This window comes from Falco rusticolus, chromosome 14, assembly GCF_015220075.1.
Source record: "Falco rusticolus isolate bFalRus1 chromosome 14, bFalRus1.pri, whole genome shotgun sequence".
In the NCBI taxonomy this organism is placed as follows: Eukaryota; Metazoa; Chordata; class Aves; order Falconiformes; family Falconidae; genus Falco; species Falco rusticolus.
In genome coordinates this window covers 3,473,676-3,495,815 of record NC_051200.1, presented here as the reverse complement: position 1 = coordinate 3,495,815, position 22,140 = coordinate 3,473,676, and the positions used below count along the sequence as shown (strand labels likewise).

The window sequence follows — 22,140 nt, the reverse complement described above, 5'->3', positions numbered from 1 at the left end:
TAGGTTTCTGTCTGTTATTTTTGTGAATGCTCTGGTCCTGCAATCAAATTTGTGGACTGCAGCTGTTTGGACTGTAACTGCTTGGCCTTGTGGTGGAGTCTGTTGTGGTCCACACTGATCCCGTCATCTTCCAGCCCTCATCTGATAGCAGTGTTGGGCCACTGAAAAAGCTCTTGAAGGAAGGATTGTTAAAATAAATAACAACTGAAATTTGCTGTTAAGCCTACCTTGTTTGGCACTTTGTGTAACGTGAATTCTGGAACTCTAGCAATGATTCATGTATCCAGACTCTGAACAATGTTCTCAGCTTTTTTTAATTTGCACACCACTAAAAATTTGTAATTGAGTAGACTGCATAAGCATGGTGGTTGTTATGCAGTAGGCTTGCTTGGTGTGGCTGTCTTCTACAGACCCCTGCTCTGTGGGCCCCTGACAGTCCAACTGGAATGAAAATACAGGCAGCTGGAGAATTTTTTATCAAAAGGCATCTAGTCATGATTTGAAAACTTGTATCACAACCTACAGATATTAAAGATGTGTAATAATTCTGATGGTCACTGATTATGCTTTATTCCATTATTTCTGTTAGGAAGTATCTTACTTCATCTAGTCCTTTCAGGTGTTACAGAGTATTCTGAAGACCTTTTCCCAGTAACTGATTAACTCTTGATCAAGTCACTATTTACTTGCCAACTTAAATAGATGACTTTTTGTAACATGGTACTGTCAGACATGGTTTTTTTCTGCAGGGTTTGGTCTATTTTTGTCGTTTTCTATGTGCACTTTTGAACTGTTGATATCCTTTTTAAATTACGATGTTCAGAACAGGCTGTGCTGTTCTCATACTTCTCATAGTCATCATCTTTTTTTTTTTAAGTAATTTTCCTTTTTTCATCAAGGGTCTAATTTTTTCTTACACAGCTGCGATGAATTAGCCTTCACTGCTTCCCTTTCCCTCTCCTCTCCACCCCAGTGATAGGGTATCTGTTTTCCTTTTTCCAGGCTGCTCAAAGCAGCAAAATAAAGTACCTGCTGTGGAAATTGCCATTTTTTTTTGGTCATAATCTCACTTTGGGGAATTGAAGTAGAAACTGATCTCTTCGAAACCCTACTGAAATAATACATTTCTTACTCTAGTCAATAGCTAGATGACATCTGCCACACACACAATTCATACTACTTTGTGTTTGCTTCCAGGAGGCTTGGGTTTGTTTTTTTTCTTAGGAAACAAAGTGTTTTCAGGTGACTTTGTAGATGGGGGGTCAAAGAAACAAGGGAAATAGAGCACTGTTACGTTGTTATTCTAGCTCTTTTACATGTATTAATTTATTTCCTTGTATAACAAGATGGTCCAGTATGTGTATGACAGTGAGTGTCTTGTTTCCTAGGGAACGATGGAAGATAAGATCTATGATCGTCAGGTAACGAAGCAGTCCTTGTCTTTCCGGGTTGTCGACCAACAGCAAGTTGAACGTCATTTTACTATGAATGAACTTACAGAGCTGTACACTTTCGAGCCAGATTTGCTGGATGATCCTAATTCAGAAAAGAAAAAGAAGAGAGATACACCAATGTTGCCAAAAGTAAGTTGATGCACATCACTAGGAATTACATGCTATAAAAATAACGTACATCTGTTTAAGAACATAGGGTATGTGATCTTGGAAGGAGAAGAGTGCTGTGTTTTCACTTTAGAGCAGTATTTTCTCACTTCAGATGGAGGTGAATAGCAGGTAACAACAATAAAATACGTCATTAAAATAACGGATTGTGTAATGAGCTGATAACAGCTTTCCCTTTAATGTAGTCGACAGAATAAGAAAAAGATCTTAAGTTAAAAGACAGAAGTTTTAGATCTGAATAAACAGAAATACTTTTTCACACAATTTGAGTGAATAGAAGTTTTACTGCAGGAAACTGTGGAAGCCAAGATTCAGATCAGCAGCTGAGCAGCTGCTGGTGATAACCTTAGCATTACCTCGATTTGTGATAACAAATCTGTGAGGTGACGCTGTACTTCAGGGTCTGGTTTTTATCTACCTAGGTGAGCCTTCGTAAGAGCCAAATTCATCCATGCTCTCCACTGCCAAGCCTTTTTGGGTTTTAGTTCCTTGTATAAGAATTCTTGCAGGGACCATTAATGGAGAAACAGTAGAAATAGTGGAAAAGTTGTACTAATTTACCATTCAGGTGAGGAAAATCGGACAAGCTAAGATTTTATTATCTATTTTTAGTGTTGCCAGTACTAGTAGAGACATTTTTGTTGACAAGCATTTACACAACTTAGTGAAAATGCTGATACTCTGTACTCTGAGCCAGTACGGAGTAGCCATGTCAGACCTTTTCCCAACTTGGTGCTAAATGAACATTTAAGACCTCAATGTTTTTTTTTTCACTGAAGCCTGCCTAAGTGTATTTGTAGGGGATGTGTTGTGTGTAGTAGTGGTTCTTTGTCACTGCTCTACGTAGTAATAGTAGGGACCTGAAAATTTACTAACGGAATTTAAAAATAAAACCCGTAACATTTACGGTCAGACAGGAGGAGCCTTCAGGGGAAAGAAAACTGGTTCAGTTATTTCTTTTTTTCCAAGTCAGTTTGTATTTAAGATTGGGCTAAGGTTTTGTAAGGTATTTTATATTCTTTGTGTACGTGGTCTGCTAAAGACTAATTTGTCATTAAGCTGTTGTGCAATTATCTTTGCGTCTTACCAGGTGAATAGCTAGTAAACCGTAACAGGTAAATGTATGACTCACAGGTAGGTAACGAGTTAAATTTTTGAGTTACTGCTGTGTTTAGGTCATTGTACAGTGTCTGGGTGTGGGCAGGGAGGTTTCCCAGTTTGTAAATCTAGTAATTTCCAAGGAAAAATGGTATGTTTTCCATTCTAGACTATCTGTAGACCACTATAATATAATAAATTGTGGTCAGGCATCGCACTGGCATTCTTAATAGTTAAGCCAGTCTCTGAAACAGTCTATTAGACCACCTACAGTGTCGGTGCAGCTGCCAGGGGGATTTAAGAAGTGTTAGCCCTGTAAGTGTTAGTTGCTGTTACACATGCATTTTAAAACCCTTGAACCAAACTTTAATGACTGTATCTAAGCTCATTTTATTACAGTGTTTCTCACTGTAAGCAGTAAATTGTAGATAACTGAAAATTTTATTTACTTTTTTACTGTGTTGTACATTTTGGCGTATTTTTTTTTTTACCTCCTAAAACATTTTCCTTTAGGTTGTAATTAATAGTATTGATTTTATCTTTTTATGTTCTTAGTCATTATATAGCGTATATATATATGTGTATGCTTCCACAAACTCATAGCTAATGCATCACCATTTGCTGCTGCTTATTTTTAAGAAAATTAAAATAGGTCAAAACCCTGTGAAACAATTCAGTATGTTTACTCAAAGCGTTGATCAATCCAATGCAACAATTACATTTTGAAAGTTACTTTGTTTTCTTTTACAATAATAAATCTGTTAATGAATAAAGTATCATGCAAAAGAGGAAGTTCAAACTCGAAACTTACTTTATCATGGAGTTTTAAATAGCTCCATATTAATTCCCTTCCAACCATCACTGTCAGGTTTCCCAGTTTGTAAATCTAGTAATTTCCAAGGAAAAGCGGTATGTTTTCCATTCTAGACTATCTGTAGATCACTATAATATAATAAATTGTATTTATTTTCTGAATACAAGCTTTTAACCAAGTCCCTGGCTGTAACTAGAGCAAATCTGTGTACTGCAGTGCTCTGGTTTTTCTCATGGTTTTAGGAAGCGATACTGAATGGAATTTTGTCCTTTTGAAGATGTGCCTCTTGGTACATACTGTGTGCAACTTTGTAATCCTTTTTTTTTTTTATTATTATTATTTGTTTGTTAAAAAGACTGTAAATCGTGAGGTAGATTTATCTTATTTTAGCCATCCCTGGATTTATTTGCTGAAAGGAGGGCTTTGCGTTCCGGATAGCCTCGCAGAACATGGGATGGTAGCCACTAACCTCCGACCACTTTTTCCCTTTCTCTGTCCCCCAAATTAATCTCGGTACCGGGAGGAATCATGCTGGCTGCGGCGTTCCCTCAGCTCGCAGCGCTGGGTTGGGGAGCGGCAGTCCGTGTGGCGGCGGTCCATGGCTCCCAGTGCTCGCCCTGGGCTGGCCACGTGGGGTGGCTGCTGGTTTCATGGGCCATTGGTGTGGTTGTGGTGAAAACTTCCTCAGCGTGTTGGGGGGGTGGGGTAGTATTTCTAGAAATGTTAATAAAAATGACTAGTTGTCATCGTGTAAAGTAGTGCTTGCGATCTGGGCTTTGGGCAGGAGTGCATCTGTCCTGTGGGGCCATCCAGTGTGCCTGAGTGACCAGTTCCCGTGAACGAGCCAAGGTGGTTCAGCCAAGGAAGAGCACCAAGCGAGTAGTTACGCGTAGGGGGGCGTCTCTGCTCGTTCGGCATCGACCCACCGTGTCTGGGCGAACGGCGCTTGGCGCTGAGGCAGCGAGCGAACTGTCACAAAGGAATTTGTACAGGAGAACTCTTTTTCATTTGGTACTTATGCTCACTACTTTGGTGATCCCGCTTCTCAAAAATGATTTTTGGCTCCATTTATCTTCCCTGGGAAGCTCAGCTGGTTGGGACATTTCCTTTTCATTTTATCCACTACAAGGTTCTTGCTTTGCACCTAACTGAGCTGTTCCGGTAGTTGCAGTGACTCCTTCCTAGATTCCTGTCATCCATTTAATTGAATTGTGGCTCATGCCTTATTTGTAGTACTGTGAGTTTTAACTTTTATTTCCTATTTTGTCTTTTTTTTGATCTGGCCAGTTCTCTAAAATCCTACATAAGCAATCACACGCGAGTATCAGCTGTAGGAAATCCCATAGTGGTTGTTATGCTCTAAATTGTGCAAGGTTATTCATTCAGAAAGTTAATATTCCTTGTTTCTGTGTGATTGGAGCAGTGATGCGTGATTTAGCTTTATAATTCTAAAACTACTTAACAGTTGAATGAATTTAACAACGCAGCATTTTTCCTAAAACATTGGTTAAAAAGACTACTGATATGCTTATGAAAACTATTTAATGTAACGCCGATTAATTATGCGGCATTTGGAGATGAAAATGTCCTTGAAGATCACGTTGAATGATGCTGGGCTGGTTTGTTGGTGGAAGGTCTGGTACCCCCTGCCCGACCTCTGCAGCCCTCAGCGGGACACAAGGGCCCCCAACACGTCATCGTGTTACTCTTCCGTCACCGAGCTGTGAAGGCTGAGCTGGCTCTTCAGAATCACCGGCAAAGCCAAATAGGCGTTGAGGCTAGCGGAAGGCTTTAGTTCTGCCTTTTACAGGTTTTGTGTATAATTGTCTCTCTGTGTCTTCAGGCCTCTTCTGCATCTTCAAAGCATAGTCTGTTGGACGGTGTTACCGCCGTGTCATTTCCTTGTTGTGTGGATGGGACGGTGAGGGATTACCTCTGTAATCCTTAGCCTGGCTGTGAAATGCACAGTAGAAACAGGTAAATAGACTTCGTGTCACCTGGAGACACAGCGAGGCTCTGCAGGTACCGGGTGCCTGGGATCGTGGGTAGAAAGACGTTGGAAAATACGCGTGGTCGAATTGACCCCTTCCAAGCGTCTGTTCGAGAGGGAATTCTGAATAGGAATTAGGTGAAATATTTTCCGTCTTTTCTCCAACCATCTATCTGAGCATGAATGTGGAAGAACCTGGACGGATAATAGGTTTCCTGCTGGATGTCTGCTAAGGCTGAGAGCTGCCGGACTTTGAAGGTTCAAGGCATTAGTGGGTACGGAGCCAGGAGTCGCCTGTGTTGAGTAGGATAGTTTCAGAGTTGAGCGTTCTTTGGAAAGTGTATTAAAACTAAGAGCTACAACTTCTTTGATCTAAGAAAAAAAAGGTTTTAAATTCTTTTGCTTTTAATGGGTTAGGAGAATTCATTCTATATTGTTTTAAAAGTGAGAAGTAAAGCCATTCTGTGAGTGAAGAAACAAGTGCCACTTGCTTTTTAAAAGATAGCCTTGAGAATTTTGTTTCTGCAATAATCCAAGTTTCAATCAAAGACCAGTTTCCTTGGGAAGATGTTGAATGTTGCTATTTTATATAAGAAGTCACACAGCAAATGTGCCGTACGTAGTTTTCCTGGAAGCTTATCAAAGTTGCGTGTCAAGTTTTAATTTTAGCAGCAGTTTAGAACGAGACCTTCAGGCTGCCGAGAAGTGCTGAGGAGCCAGTGCCTGTGGTTCTCGGGGGGAAAATGCCCGTCGCAGACAGCCGTCCCTTCGTAGTGCCGTCTGCCCTTACCCCTCTGAAAGGGCTTCTGTGTCTTGAACATTGTAAATACTCGGGTTTAACAGAATATTTGTATTATGAATGTTGTTCACATGAATTACTAGTTTTAACTTCCACTGCTTGATTTCATTCATCCGCTACCCTTGTCGAGTCGAAAAGGACTACTTCAGGAATTTGGTCCAAAAAAAAGGTGTGACAGATGTCTTAAGGCTGAGTAATCAGTCAAATTTGCTGTATTTAAGTATAGAAATAATTACTGTATATAGTCCACGAGCTATATGCAAATGTGATGACTCATTATCTAACACAGAGTAAAGGCGTAAGCAGGTTTTGTTACTATTTCCATAGAGGAGTAGCAATTCAAAAGAAGAGCTGGTGTAAAGTGAGAAAACTCTGCGTGATGTATTGTGATTGTATTTTGGGTTTTACGTTTTACTTTGCTGTGAATTGAACAGCGGACCTGGAGTCCTTTTTTGAAATCATTGTGGTTTATGACTGGGCTGTTGTTTTGGGATTTTTCTTTTTTTTTAAAACAGGCTCTCCCAGACTCTGAACGGTCGGCTCCCGGAGGGTTGTGTACTGGGTAGACTTGGCCGATACGTAGGTAAAGAGAAAACGTTTATTAGCCACAAGTACCGCTAGTAAGTTAAGCGGTAAGCGCGGTGCTCGCCTTGGCCAGTGCGTACGCCTGTCGGAGCGGTACGTGTGCGGTGGGAGCTGGGCAAAGGCAGAACGGGGGGGCTCTGCGCGTCCCTCGGAGCTGGCACTGTCGCACCCTCTGTTCCTGGCTTACTCTCCCCCAGATCGGCGTGTTCACTGGCTTAGAGTCACAGTCACATTCTCTATGTGAAATAAAAACTTGGCTCAGTTGAGGTCATGTCATGCAGATTGGAAAAGCAGATTAAAATAATAGTTCAGATTCAGTTGGATACGGTATATAATTATTTTATACTACCTCAGGACATAGCCAGGGCATGTGTTTTACTGTAGTTCCGTACTAGGGGTCAATTTTGTGAATTTGGGAAGGCTGTTGATCTCAAAATTGGAAGAATTTGCTGCTTATTTAAATTTATTTTTATTTTTAACCTTGGTTTTAAATGTTCAATTGGTTGAGGAAAACTTGTTTGTAACTTACAATGTAGCTTACATTCCTTCATGGAAGGTTTCCTTTCCAATACATTTATCTCTCCATAGCATTTAATTTCCATCAGGATTTTAAAAAGACAAACCTTTTTTAAAATTCAAAACCTTTTTTCAGTGTCTTAATTTTCTTCATTCATCACCAGGACTTACCTTAAAGCTTATAAACCAATAGATAATCATTTTTCTATCAACAAGCTAATCAACGAAAAGGAATACTTATTCTGATAATTTTTTTTTGTGTAAGATGAATATTCTTTTAATTGTAAAATTAAACTAAATGGCAGTGCCTTCCATATCCCAGTTTTCAAGCTCCATCATTAAAGTTAACACAAAATGAAGTTTAGACAAGGAAAGCAAATACACAGTTGGATGTAATTTAAGCCACATTTTGAAGACTCTGCTGGCAGAGTGAGTGTGGATTATATTCCAGTATTGTTTTTCAATAATAGTGTTACCATGGAAATTGATGCATATGCATGTCCCGGAACCCTCCACACACTGATATACAGCTACGGTATGCTGAGAGCACTTTAATTGCATTAGCTTACTTCTGTAGTATCCTCTTCTTCACCCACTTCCTCTAGATGTTTGTGTCATACCTGTTACTGCATCCCTCTTCTCTCTCAGCTTTCTCGCCCATCGCCCCAAAACTGCCATTATTTCTTCCTTGTGCCCATTAGCCATGCAGATAGTGCATTGAGGATTTGGTTGAGGAGCTGGGGAAGAAAGCCTCGATTCGAATTTAGAGAGACCAGATAGCCAAAGGATGAATCAAAGACTAGTTTATATAATTGGTTAACATAGTTGAGTTCTAAACACACAGAGGAACAAACAACTTTCTGCAGCTGTTGTGACAAAACCACCCATCAGGACTTCCACAGGGTTGCCAGTGGTGTTGCAAAAATCTGTTCGTGGATCCGAGCCGTTCTTGCCAGTTATTGTTCTGTCTGGATCGTAAAACATCAGAGTAGGACAGTGTCACCCCTGCCTGTACAAGTGCCTGGCAGGGTCAGGGCATGGTGTGGAATGGGTCTGCAGGTACTTACATAATCCTGCTGCAAAATGTATATTCAGTGTATTCGCAGTCAGTCATTTCAGGAGTGGTCCAAAAGTTCAGTGGGATAATGTATTATGAATGTTAGGTTGAATGCTGAGGTATATTGGAGCTTTCTTAATCTGGCAAGCTCATTACTGATGCCAGTGCATTCATAAAACCCCACGTTCAATAGTTACCCCTAAAGGGGACTCCTGCCACACAGCACGAGCAGTTCTTAATAGTCTTACAGAGCATGTTTTCCTTCATCCTTTGCAGCATCACCTTTATGTTAACACAGAGGCGTCATCTTTGCAAAACGTGGAGGCTGGAGTGTTGACTCAGTAAGAATGAGGACTGCAAAACCATCGCTACCTGCCTTGAAATGCCAGCTTTTCACATTGATTTTTCTCTTTTTATTTCACTTTTGAATGGAGATAATGATTTATCATGATGTGGCATCTGTAGTCCAGACAAAGGGCAGTAGCAACTTCATGTTTTGCTTAGCAGCTAGTTTGGTTTTCCTTTATCTAGTAAATGTTCAATGTGCTGGTAAATCTGCATTTCAAAAAACACTAATAGGATTTCTGTATAATTTTTTGTATTAGAAATCTTGGACTGAACGCTGAGCTACATTGGAGCTTTCTTTTATGTATGTGTGTATATATGTAAAAAAAATACAGATCTATGTATATAAAATGTTAGCGTGCCCGTGAACAGAACCTTCGCAATCATTTGCCGTTATAAAGCACATTGTAAATACTTTGGTTCACCTTCAAAAGCAATTAAGTATTAGGGGTATTGTGGAATATAGAGGTCTGAATTGCAGCCTGCTGATGCAGTGTGGTTTGTAGCAGTGATTTCACCTTCTGGACTCCAGGTGGGTGCAGGACTGTTTATCTTGACGTTGTATCTTAGCAGTTTGAAGAAAGCAGCCTCTCCTGTTGAATGCTGATGGACAGTTGATGGACTAAAGTACTGCTTAGTGGTTTATATCCAGTAGAGGTGCTCTTTGTGTATTATAAGTGCAGATTATTGATAGGTCCTCTCAGGTATCCAGCCTGAGCAAAGGAAAACTCATTGAGCACATTCCATTCTTTTTGGGTTCTTAAACTGCATTTATTATTGTGGAATCTGAGTGCATTCCTGTGGTTCATTAAGTGATTGGACTGTCATCTCTGTAACAGATTGTTAATCCATTACCCTCCCTCTGAGGAAAATTGTGCTTTTACATTATTTTTTTTAATTTTCTTTTGCTGTGAGGAGCTCTGAGCTGCGATTTGTGAAATTGGGTCAAAGCAGTAAGTTAGGCATGCACAAGGAAGAAATACAGTAGAGCTCTAGAGTGACTTCTCATTTTACTGTCTCTTCATTTGAACAGGATACAATTCTGGCAGAATTGCTGCAAATCCATAAAGAGTATATAGTTGGGTATCATGAACATGATTCACTCTTGGACCATAAGGAGGAAGAGGAGCTCACTGAAGAGGAAAGGAAGGCAGCATGGGCAGAGTATGAAGCAGAAAAGAAGGTAAAGCTAGCTGATCAGGTTTACACATACGAAAAAAACCTTTCCAGATTTAGGTGCCACTCACCTTTTTAAGTTTGTTTTGGGGAAATCGGTTTTCTTATTGGCCAAGAAATTGATATGTAAATTTTGACATAGGACAAATGGAGATACCATGTCTTGTTCGCTCTTTCAGTGCTGGTCTTTTGTGTGTCTTTTCTTTTTTACTTCCATTTAAAAATTATTTTCCCCTTTACACACACATTTTTTTCTATTACATATTAAAACTCAACTGGTGTCCTCTGTAATACTTCTCTTTTACCATTGGAGGGAAATCTCTAGCTCCATTAAAGGTATACATTGGATTTCAGAATCTTTTGCCATGATCCCCCATATAAACATCTGCTGGAAAGGACCTGAGAGCTTGCTTCCCCCCCGCCCCCCCTTATTCCCTGTGTCTTGTTTATTTGATATTTAAGCAGGTGGTGGAATGAAGAAAATTGTAAATTGGGTACAGGTTTGGAATATTTTTATTGTAAAAGGAGTATGATAACTTGTAACTGGAGACTAATAGCAGAAAATTCCGGGGAGGACGAAGATCTGATCAGTAAGCTGAAAGCACAAAAAGTGAACGTATAAATGGCCACTGACCATCTTGAGTGAACAAATGACAAGCGAAGTATGGAGTATTGGGAAAAGAAACTGGAAGATAGAGTACACTACACCCTGAAAATTGTCCTGTGAGAAATCTGTATGGGAGATGAGCTTTATATTCCTGCTAATAAACTACGCATTTCACCTCTCCAAAATCTGATTACAGTCAGGTCAGACTCAATGTTCAGTAGTGGGCTTGAAATGCTAAAAAAAAAATGCATCTTAAACAACCTAAGATACACTAGTAAGTCTTGGTCATTCATTTTTCTTAGTATGTGCAACAATTTTAAGCTAAATTCCTGTATTACTCAAGACTAGAATTTTTGTTCCTCTGTGATTAGAATGTCCTTCTGAATTGAGGTCTGGAAAGGGCCTTTGTTTCACTGAGAGGGGTTCGCACAGCGTATGGGGCTTGTAGCCTCCTCCAAGGGCTGGTTGTCTGCCTGTGGTATTTCATGGGCTATTATAGAAGACCATGAATTATCAGAGTTACTAAAATACAAGCGCATTTTGTGTTTTTAAGGGCTTGACTATGCGTTTCAACATGCCAGCTGGGACCAATATGCTTCCCACAAATTTCAACTCTCAAACACCATATATTCCTTTCAATGTGGGTGCTCTGTCAGCAATGAGTAACCAACAGCTGGAGGTGAGTAGGAGTCGCAGGTATTGTAACATGTCTGTGTGCCGTAAGCGTGTGGTTTTTTACGTCACAAATAATGGGTAGTGTTGTTCTTAAATATCTTGATATGTAATTGTATCCTGTTTCTAATAGGGTATTTTTTGGTGTGTGTAGCTATATTGACATCTGCCTTGTACGCATATAAACCCATTCCTGTGTAGTAGCTCGGGATCCTGGAGGGTGAAGCGCATTCTTTGCAGAAATTAATTACCATACCTAGCTTTCTGCCTCCTGTCCAAGAAGGAATGGGAGAGAGGAACGCGTGCTGTGTTCCTCAGTTACCTCGGGTCCTGGTTTGCCACCTCGGCTGAAGTTGCTGAGGGCGTTTCTTCCTCACGAGATGCCAGCTGTAAACTGCAGGAGCTGACGCACAGTTGTCTTACGGTACCTGCCGGTGTCTGGTGAGGAGTCTGCGCTAAAGAATGTAACACCTCCAGTAAAGTGTGCAGGCCAGGGGGCCCTGTGCTGAGTGTGCCTGAGGAATAATGCACAATAAATGCTAGTGCTAGGCTAAAATAGATAATGTAGCCTAATAGATAATATTTTGAGCACACAGAATGAATTGAAACCGTGACATCATCAAAGTCAGTATCGCAGAAAATTTGCCTAGGTAGGAATGTAGCACTCCTGTGATGATCTGAAAACCTTTGGCTACAAAAATAGGGGTTTTAAATACTGTCCGTTGTACAGATTGGCAGATTTATACCTGCTGTTCAGTCAATGTATGCTGAAATCCAGTTGCGTGAAAGCTTAGGCTCATTGACTTGTGCAAATAGAGAGAGAAGAGTAATTAAGGTCTAGGTACGCAAGGCAAAGATGAAGAAAACTTACAGAAGGTTGGCAAAGAAACGTGTTCTTTGTATCTGTTCTTTACAATTACTTTTTTGGTGTTTTCTCAGGACCTCATTAATCAAGGAAGAGAGAAAGTTGTGGAAGCAACCAATAGTGTAAATGCAGCAAGAATTCAGCCCCTTGAAGACATTATTTCAACCATAGTGAGTGAAATGGGTGACTAGGTTTAGATCAGGAGATGGGAAAATGTTAAACGTATCAGGCAAAGAAATTACTGTTACGTATGGTCATTCAGCTAATTAACTGCTTTATTAACTAATATAATTTCCAGTTTGACGTTTATTCCTGCCACTTGTAGTTACCCTTAATGGTGTCTAGATATTATGGACCTTGGAGGACTGGCAGTTTAGATCTGTAATTAGAAAATGCCAGTTTTTCTACAAATAACAATAATTATACAGAGATGAGAACGTATTTCCTGTATCTTATCCTTACCTGTCTGTCGTGGTCTGCCACATTTCTCACTTGCTCCCAATAATCTAGAGGTATATCACCTTAACGAGCAGTTAGAAGAACTAGTAACTCATAGTTCCGATTCTGGTGAAGTATAATTTTGCATTTTGAGAAACTGGGCTGTGTTTAACTCTAGGTGCACCTCTGTTACCATTACGCTTTTGTTAAAATGACTAGTGCCAGGAAGGTTTTGGTTTTGTTTTTTCTTTTCAGTGGAAAGAAAATGCGACGCTCACAGAGAGCCAAGTGCAGGCCCTGGCACTGAGCAGACAGGCGAGCCAGGAGCTTGATGTCAAGCGCCGAGAAGCCATCTATAACGACGTCCTTACCAAGCAACAGATGGTAAAATAGCTACTGTTTATTTGATCAACTGTCCATGTTTGAACTGGGATGCTGAGTATGGACGTGCCTGTGTGTGTTCAGGAGCTGGAGTATGTGTGTGGGTACAGGGGTGGTGCTGACAGAACGTGTGCTGCAGTGGGTTGGGGGTTGCTGGCACTGCGCAGTGGTGTACGTGGTGTCACATCCGGAGGTGGTGACCTCTGCAGCGTGTTGGGTTGCGTTGCTCAGCCTCATCGAAGGAGACTCCTTCAGAAGTTCATTTAAAAAAAGAAGAATACCGGATTTTTCTGTAGAAGCAGTTTGCTTGAAGGTCGTGAGGCCTTCGAGAGAAACCTGATTCCCAGAGCTCAGGAAGGAACTTAGGGAGCACTCATCTTAGAAAGCGTCGGTAATGGGTTTTTAGCTTAGAATTACTTCGCAAAATCCAAAAGTTGCCCAGATGATGTCAATGGGAAGAGCCTTCTCTAAGGCAAACAAACATTTAATGACAGTCCTCATGCAGGGCTTTCCAAGGGAAGGTAAATGGTACCTGATACATAGCGTTGTAACTTATACCTGGGAATCATTCGTAGTATTGCTGTAGCAACTTATGTAAACGCTGCATGCGATACAGTAGGCAAGTCATTAAGAGAACTTAGCCCTAAATGGTGTTACTAAATGGTTTCTACAGTAATCAGCTTGTGAATACCAGCACATTAGTGATGGTGATAACAATGGTGCTCTTTTCCTTCAGCCATGCTATCCCTAACAAATTGATTTTAACTCTGAACTTGATACACGGGTCACGCTCTTACAACAGCTTTACTTTCCCTTCACAGTTAATCAGTTGTGTTCAGAGGATACTTATGAACAGAAGACTACAGCAGCAGTACAATCAGCAACAACAGCAGCAGATGTCTTACCAGCAAGCAGCAATGAGTCATCTCATGATGCCAAAGCCACCAAATTTAATCATGAATCCTTCCAACTACCAACAGGTAGATATGAGAGGAATGTATCAGTCTGTGTCTGGTGGTATGCAGCCACCACCGTTACAACGAGCACCACCCCCAATGAGAGGCAAAAGTCCAGGGCCTTCCCAAGGGAAATCAATGTGATTTTGCACTAAAAGCCTAAAGGATTGTTAAAATCAGAGAAAGAACTTTTATTTTTTTAGGAATCAATGGCTTAACAGAACTCAACTGTAAAAAAAAAAAAAAAAAAAAGTTTGGTTGGTCCCCTTAAATGCCATGTTCCATATTAGTGTTTCAGCTTTGTTTAAATAGGACATAATGTTTTCCCTGTTGTCAGTGATGTTGCCTAGAATCTTCTTACATATGTTGAGTACAGGAGATAACAAGTTGTTTTCAGTGAAAACAAGTCCTCCCGTAACAGTAGCATCTCCACAGGTTTCCTGTCTAAACTCCTATGCTTGCTTTTAGTAGCTGCGAAGCTGTCAACAGATTTGAGAAGCTTAGGAAGGACTGCAGGTCTGTATGCTTCAGTATACCATATGTCACTTGTAAACAGCTGAGTTCTTGATTAGAGTTGATTCCTCAAATTATGGAATAGTTTTCTGCTTACCCATTTCTTTATATTAGTGTGAATATTATAACAGGAGTAGTCTAGTTTCCTTTTGACTGAGGTCTGGACTCATACTATATCACCTACGCTGAATGAAACAGGAACTGAAAATGCTCTTTGAAACAGAATTGAGTGCAATATTCTTAAATACTACTGCTCTGAAATTTTCGAGTCGTGCAGTTACATAGAAACTGTATACAGCCTTAAATAGCGACTTGGGGAAGGTGATTGATTTTCCCTAGTCTTCTGCCATTTTTTATTTTCAGTTTTATGTGATGGAATAACAAATGGTGATCTTAGAGTTGGCGACGTTTTTCCTTCACGCTGATTTACTCTGTGCGGAGTCCAATACAAAGCACATTTCTTTTAACTCCTTAATGCTGGTGCTACTGTCTTTTCCCATTGCCGGCAATGGGAGACGGGCCAAGAAAACTAAATTCCTGGTATTTTGGGGGTTAAAATAGGGATGGTGGCCAGGGTCAAACCCTGTTATATGAACAACTTTAAAATGGCAGAACCATTGCCCATTTAAAATCGATACAAAGAAAGTGCTGTGGCAACTTCCAGAGCTGCCAGAACAGTGAAATAACTTTCCCTCTGTTCGGTAAGAGTTTTGGTTATGCACTCCTCCCTGTTCCCTTTCATTTGTGTGAAAACTTAATTTAGTACATGAAGAGCTTCATTATTTTTTTTCTTTTTTTTTGGTTCTGTTTTGGGGTTTTATTCAATCTAGACTGGAGGTGAATTTCTGGTTTATTATATATCATTAGCACTCTTCATCCACACTTTTTGTGCTTGTAAAGATCTAATTAAATACAAATAGGGCCTTTCTTTGAATATAGTTTGGTTGATTCTTCCCCCTGAAAAAAGTTTATAACCTGGGGGTAAAAGTAAGCGACAGGAACATCAGAGGCAATGGTGTATGGACTACGGAGAGCTCTGGAGAAATGATCGGATGGAAGCTTTTGCTCCAGATACTGCTGGACTCTTCTGACTTGCTGACACGAACTAAAATTGTTCTGGTTTCTGGAAGGTTTCTTGCAGGAGTTTGAGTTCTTGCCCTGAATGGACAAGTGGTTTTTGCATATGAACATGCAAATCTTGCGCGACATTTCATTTTGTGACTGAAACTTGGTTTGTGATCTGAACAGAGTTTGTTTGATCTGTTGCAAAACCAGCTAACACGTTGCTGTCTTGGACTCTTTTATTACAAGATACCACAAAAGAACCTCAGTATGTTCTAGTGCTTTGCCAGCTCTGCAATTAAATTTAATTTGGGGCCGGGGGGAGCAAAGAGAGAGGTATTCACACTAGAAGAAACAAAATGTGAGACTTTGAGACAAACTTTTGAAGGCAAATGTACTCTGGGCAACTCTCACCAATATTCCTACGTGTCATGAATAAGAAAAATACTTTCTACCAAACCTGGGAATGTTCAGTGGAGTTTTACAGTAACTCAAAGACTTAAATGTGGAAGTTTTAGGCAACATTTAAAGGCACATTTTTTTTCATTCTGGACAAACTACGGATAACAGAAGACTAACACAGAAGAAGAAATCAGAGATAAGCATTGAAATAAAACTTGGACCACTTTGCATACATGTTTCTCACTTGACATTTTAGCTGCATAACAATGTGCTTTGAGTATAACATCAAGCTTTAACAAATATTTAAAGACAGAACATAAATCAGTAAGATAATAAAAGGCTCATTTTTATATTTGTTTTAGATGTTTTAACTAGATAAAATGGCTTAAGATGACGAATAAAAATGTTGCTTGTAATACAGTTTTGCCTGCTAAATTCTCCACATTTTGTAACCTGTTTATTCCTTTTGATGTAAAGCGTTTTTGCTTAGTATTGTGATATTGTATATGTTTTGTCCCAGTTGTATAGTAATGTTTCAGTCCATCAACCAGCTTTGGCTGCTGAAATCATACAGCTGTGAAGACTTGCCTTTGTTTCTATTAGATGGCTTTTCAGTTCTGTATTAAATATCTTAAGTACTATAGAAAAGGTGTTCCCTCTTCCTATAAGGCTGTTTTGTAATATATATTAGGACTGGAAATGTGTTTTTAAAGAGAAGAAGCATTCAAGTATGACGATATACTATCTGTGTTTTCACCATTCAAAGTGCTGTTTAGTAGTTGAAACTTAAACTATTTAATATCTCATTTAATAAAGTGACCAAAATACATCAACGTGCCTTGTGCTACATTGACAAAAGAGCATTAACCGCGCAGGACACGGGCTGAGAACGTGTCTTTCGAGCGCTGCGCTGTGAGTTGAAGCGCTCTTTACCCGTTACTGGACGTAGCCGTTAATTCCATTTAGCGAAAACAGTTGCAGTCCAGGTTTTTGAGTTCTGTGAGTGAGTAGTAGCTCCTGCAGCCAGCCTGCCTGCTAAAAACGGAGGGCGAGTTGTCACCCGGCACTCAGACATTGTTTAAAATGGAGAGTGAGTTGCTGCCCGGCAGTGAGAAGTTGTTTAGAGTGAGGTGGAGTTCTACTTGGTCAAATTAGAATAACCTACTTGCATAGTTCAGCCTCGTAGTTATTCTTCTCCCTTTCTTAGTTAGTAGATCCCACCTGATGGGCAAAACCTCCTTTCCTACGCCAAAAAAAAAAAGACAATTGTGTTTTCAGTCTGCCCCCTATGCTCGTTCCCTGGACTTGGAGCTTTCCTGGGGGCTCCTGGCCAGTGCTGCAGCCGGGCGGCTGCCCCGGCCGGTTTGTGGGAATTGTGTCTGGTGTGAGAACTGTCACATTGTGCTGCAAGGGGCAGCGTGGGCGACGTGGTTTTAAATACCCGTGTGACTTTTGACTTGATTAAAACCTTGGGCAGAGGGCAGGGGAGGCTGGTGGCGGAGGCTCGTGCTGGCTGTGCCTGTTGCAGCAGGGAGCGCCCCGGGCTGTGCCCCGCGTGGCACCGGCTGGGGGCTGCTCTGGTGCTGAGCAGCGACCTTCTGGTGTGGGGGTGCTGAGAGCTTACCCGGGGGGGGCTGCCTTAAAGCAGAACCCCTCTGAGCAGGGTAAATAAGAGTAAATCCATCAGTTCAAGCAAAAAGCGTTTGAGAGTTCGATAAATTTTCAGTATTTATGGGCAGACGAATATCCCAAGTATTCCCAGCTGGAGATGTTTGGAAAAATGCCAGTGTTGCAGCATCGGCCACATAACTTCCCTTCCCAGACCCGCTCAGGTGCTGGAGCAATCCCAGTGCACCCCTGTGCTGTGGAACCTGCCCCGGACACCCCTAGCGCTGAGCACCCACGGGACACCACCGAGCACGCCCTCGGAGAGCCACGCTGCGGCAAGAGGCCGGGCGAGCTGCGGCCTCCGAGGTGCTGCAGGGCCGGGAGCCGCCTGCAGCCATTGCCCTGGTGGCCGCGGACCGGGCGCGCTGCGCCAAGGGCCTGGAGTTGCGCCTGCTCCTGCTCCTGCCATTTCTCACCCGGCCCCAGCGCCGGCAGCTGCTCTGCCCGGCGGGGAGGTGGTGACGGCAGGAGGGTGTTGGGGAGGGGCTGAGGCCTGGCACGGAGAGGCTGCCCTGGGGGGGCGGGGGGCTGGGGTCACCCCTTGGGGCTGTGCGCGGCCACTTGCGCTGTCTGGTCTCCAACGCCACCTTGGCTTCATGTTTAACGACTGGTGTGTGCAAGAACTATCGGCGGCGTGGAACGCATCACCAATAGCTGGGGCGATACCCAAAGCGGCATCCCGTGACACAGCTACATTTGTAATTCAGTTGCACAAACCATTTCTCTCATTTCCCCGCATTCTTGCTGACGCCCGTTAGCAGCAGCGCAGGGGACGCTGCGTCTCGCGCGGTGACCAGCCCAGCTCAGCACGGGCATCCCAGTGCTGAACACTTGCTGGTGCGGTGAAGGAAGAGCCTGAGCCGCCTTGGTGGAGTTGGCTTTGCAGATGCCTTTCTCAGACTTGGCCAGCACAGGTGTGAGATTCCATCCTTGGTAATTTCCAGTAGGAGAATTTAACATCTCCAAAGCAGTTACATGGCTTTGGGCGGGGGGGGGGGGGGGGAAGTCTTATGATCCCTATTGCATGACTTGGTCCTCTTGGTTTATCATCTTTTGCGATTCCATGTCATGCTGCCGACTTGGCTGCTGGCAGCGGGTGGCTCAGGGGCTGCGGGCGGTGCGTGTTGCTTCTCCCCTCCTGCAGCCTGTTCTGTCTTTACCTGAAAAGCAGCATCAGGAGCTGTGTTTGTACAGCATCAGCCCCAGAAAGCACCTTCCCCGCAGTGCTGCTGGCTGCGTCCCTGCTCCGTCCCGGGGGCTGAGCTCTGTCCTGTGCCTCCACCTCCGCCAGCTGCCCGGGGTGCCCACAGCACCAGGGGAGGCAGCGCATCGCACCTGTGTTGCCCACTTGCTCATGGATTACTTTCAGCGCAGGTGCTCGCTATGTTGTCTGCCATCCAAGCGCAAGGCCTTGGCGCTGCTTCGTCCTCCGAAGAGCAGAGAAATAATTGACTCGCAGCTGCTCGTTAATAATGACACCGAGATACCAGGTAACCCCAGTAACACCCTCGGTGTGTTGTATATCCTGTGGCTTAGAGGGAGCGCCCAGTAACCTCACTGTATTTCCTCACAGCACCTCAGGCACTGCAAAGCTTTCGGGATTGAGCTGAAGCCGGACCCTGCCCTGCAGCCTGCTCCCCGCGCCAGGACAGTCGGTGGTTCAGCCAAACCCCCGAGTATGAGGTGACTCCAACGTGGGGTTGTGGGAGAGGACATCGCCCTTTAGATGAGGCACCCAGCGTCATCTAACACCAGCGCTGTCCCACTGGGCGCGGGTGCCTTTGTCTCACCGTCAGCAAGCCTTTCAGCCCTTCTTCGGGGATGCTCCCCCCTGGGGTGCCCTTTCGGGAATGTCTCAGCCACTGTCCGGCAGCTGCGATGTCTCTCTCTGCGATGGACCTACTGCCAGGCGGGGCAGCACCTCACCAGACAGGCACCTTCTCTGCCTTTCAGTGCCGAGTTTCTGGATTCCCTCCATAGTTCTGGGCTGTCCATCATGTTCTCCAGGGAAGGGAAGTCTCTGAGGCCTCTGCTCCTTCCCCCCCATGGAGAAAGGAGCCCTGAGCCACACGTCCCGCTCAGGAGGGCTCCCCGCAGGCAGTGGGGTCTCTGCAGGGATGTCCTTGAGGCCACCTGTGCATTGCCACTTGTAGGCTTGTCTCCTTGGTCCCATCTGCGACCATCCCCATGTGTCGGACCACGTGCCAAAGCTGGGGAGCTGGGCTTTTCCTGGGTTGGCGCTGTGCTCTGCTTCGCACCATGTTGGCCTCACGCAGGGGGTCTCCCTCCGTTTCCGCACCCCTCCACAGTGAGACTCGAGAAATTACCCAACCCTTTGCCACCGACCTACTTCCTCCTGCTTTGCACAGCTGTTCCTGGGGTAAGGTTTCCCTTTCGGCGTGCCCACCCCTCTTGGATGGAAGGAGAGGGGTTGAAAGCAATGCCTTTTGTCCCGTTTGCTGTGGTGTTCTCAGACCCACGGCTTTTTGTGTGTAAAACAACGCTGGGGGTGAAGGGCACAGCAGGGTTTCTGTGGGACCGTGGCCACCCCTGCACCAGCTGCCATTGCCTTTCCTTTTTTCAGCAGGCCATGGTAACTGAAGCACATGGCAACTCCATGAGCTGAGATCCCAAACATACATCGACGTTTCCTTTTGCTGATGTAGGAGAGAGTCTCTCAGGTTGATGCACCGCCAACATGTTTTCTTCTAAAACTTTCCCAGCCAGAGCAGGGCAGCCCCCAGGGCCGCTGCCACGGATGCACCCAGCCCCGTACGCCGCTGCGGGGTCCACCTGCCCAATCCTGCCAGAGCCTCCGGCCCAAGGGGTGGCTGGTGTCCTCAGGTGACTTTTGCCCAGCAGAGTGGCAGCTGGTGGGGCAGCGACTAGACGAGGTGACCGGCTGCTCTGCTGCAGGGACGGGACGGAGAGGTGGCTGTGTCCACCTGAGGACACCCGCTGTGCGGCACCGACTGCTCCCTGTGCCACTCAAAACGCAGCCAAAGTCTGCGGCTGTTAATTCTGCTGCTATTAAGCTCCCAGGTCAGTAAGATTCCTTGTATTTTTAAGGATTTTGTTGAACGAGAAGCAAACCCAGTAAATTTCTGCTGAAAGCAACCATTGGGGTGAGACTCAGCAATGCTGAATTCCCCCTTTAAAGAACATCCCACATCGTAGATAACACCAACCTTCACCAAGGGGTTTCCAGTAAATTCTTTGTGAATCTTGCTGTTTGCAAGTATCGGGTTTTTGAACTCAGATCCTGGGAAGGTGTTTTACATCATCCCTCACACCTGTGCATCCCTCTGCAGCAGAAGGCTCTGCTGGGGCAGCTCTTCAATTCGGGTAGCGGATAAATGAGACCATTGTGTTGCCCCCACGGGCCAAATCAGCTCCCTTCTGAGTTGGTGAAAAATGTACTCGGCATTGCTGAGATCGGGTTTTGACCTTCATTTTGAAGAAGAGGAGCAAGATGTTAACCACTGGATTTATCTTCAAGTGCAACGGAAAGCCCTGGCTAGAGGGAGGCAGGATCATCCTGGGGGCAGAGTGAAGCTCGAGGTCTGAGGGATTTCCCTTCGCACGGGGGAAGGTCAAAAGGACTCTTTAGGACACTTCATGAGTGATCGTGCTCCCGACATGGTGGCTGAGGATGAGATGTTTCAGCAGTGACTCAGAGGAAGAAGGTAAATAAAGTTTTTATTTCAAACACAGGATTAAATTCCATCATGTCTGGATCGCTCAAGGTAAAGCTCCTGTAATCTCCCCGTTGCGATCCGCAGCCTGTCAGCTGGTGGCTGCTGGACCCACTGCGCCCGGCACGGAGCGGCTGGGGCACCGAAGGCTTGCGGCAGGGACGTGGAAGGTGGCAGACAGGGCAAGAGATAGCCAGGAGCAGAGCTGGGCACCAGGGCTGCTGCTCTGTTAGCAGCACAGCTCGTGAAGAAGTTGGTGAGGATCATCCCCAGGTCAGTGAAATCATCCTGGGAATTCACGGACTGAAGCTGGAGAAGCTGAGATTTTACCTCCACTGCTTTGCAAGGAGGCGGCTGAGAACAACACTGTGAAAAATGCCGTTGTGATACAGAAAACCCCAACTCAAAGCCACTACATCTGTATCTGTATGTATTTTTGCATGCTCTGGAGAACCATGTTTCACACCAACCTCTCCTGTGCTGCAAAGTGCCTCTAGCAACTACATGCTCCTGCTCCCATCATGTGCGAAAAACCCTCTGCTGATCACAGGGGACAAAAAATAACCTGGGATCATTCCTGGAAGCTTCCCCTGCAGTTCTGACACCCCGGGCAGGCAGTGAGGGCAGATGTGCAGCACAAGCGTCACCGCAGCCGTGTTGGGGTGAGCTGCAGAGCAAAACCTCCAGCACAAGCAGCCCCAGCTCCCCGGCACAGCGCTGGCAGCAAGTGGACATGCGGGGCTGGCTCGGGGCTGCCGAAACGCTGGTGGGTTTGGCTGGGCCCAGCAAGAGGCAGGAGCTACCCTGCAGAGGAAAGGGGATGGGACTGTGTGACCAGGCAGCTTCTGCAGAGGACAATGCCACGCAGCCATGAACATC

The 22,140-nt window shown here is 44.1% G+C and overlaps 1 protein-coding gene across 5 annotated transcripts in view; it reads left to right on the top strand.

The window, feature by feature from the left end:
* Window positions 1-16,727, top strand: part of ATRX (ATRX chromatin remodeler) — an 86,461-nt gene extending 69,734 nt beyond the window's left edge. For all 5 annotated transcript variants that reach the window (XM_037408337.1, XM_037408336.1, XM_037408339.1 and 2 more), the window contains 6 exons: window positions 1,389-1,583; window positions 9,860-10,009; window positions 11,163-11,288; window positions 12,221-12,316; window positions 12,840-12,968; window positions 13,787-16,727. In XM_037408337.1, the coding sequence (XP_037264234.1) occupies window positions 1,389-1,583; window positions 9,860-10,009; window positions 11,163-11,288; window positions 12,221-12,316; window positions 12,840-12,968; window positions 13,787-14,065 (975 nt within the window). In that variant the 3' untranslated portion in view covers window positions 14,066-16,727. The remainder of the gene's footprint in view (window positions 1-1,388; window positions 1,584-9,859; window positions 10,010-11,162; window positions 11,289-12,220; window positions 12,317-12,839; window positions 12,969-13,786) is intronic.
* The last annotated feature ends 5,413 nt before the right edge of the window (window positions 16,728-22,140 follow it).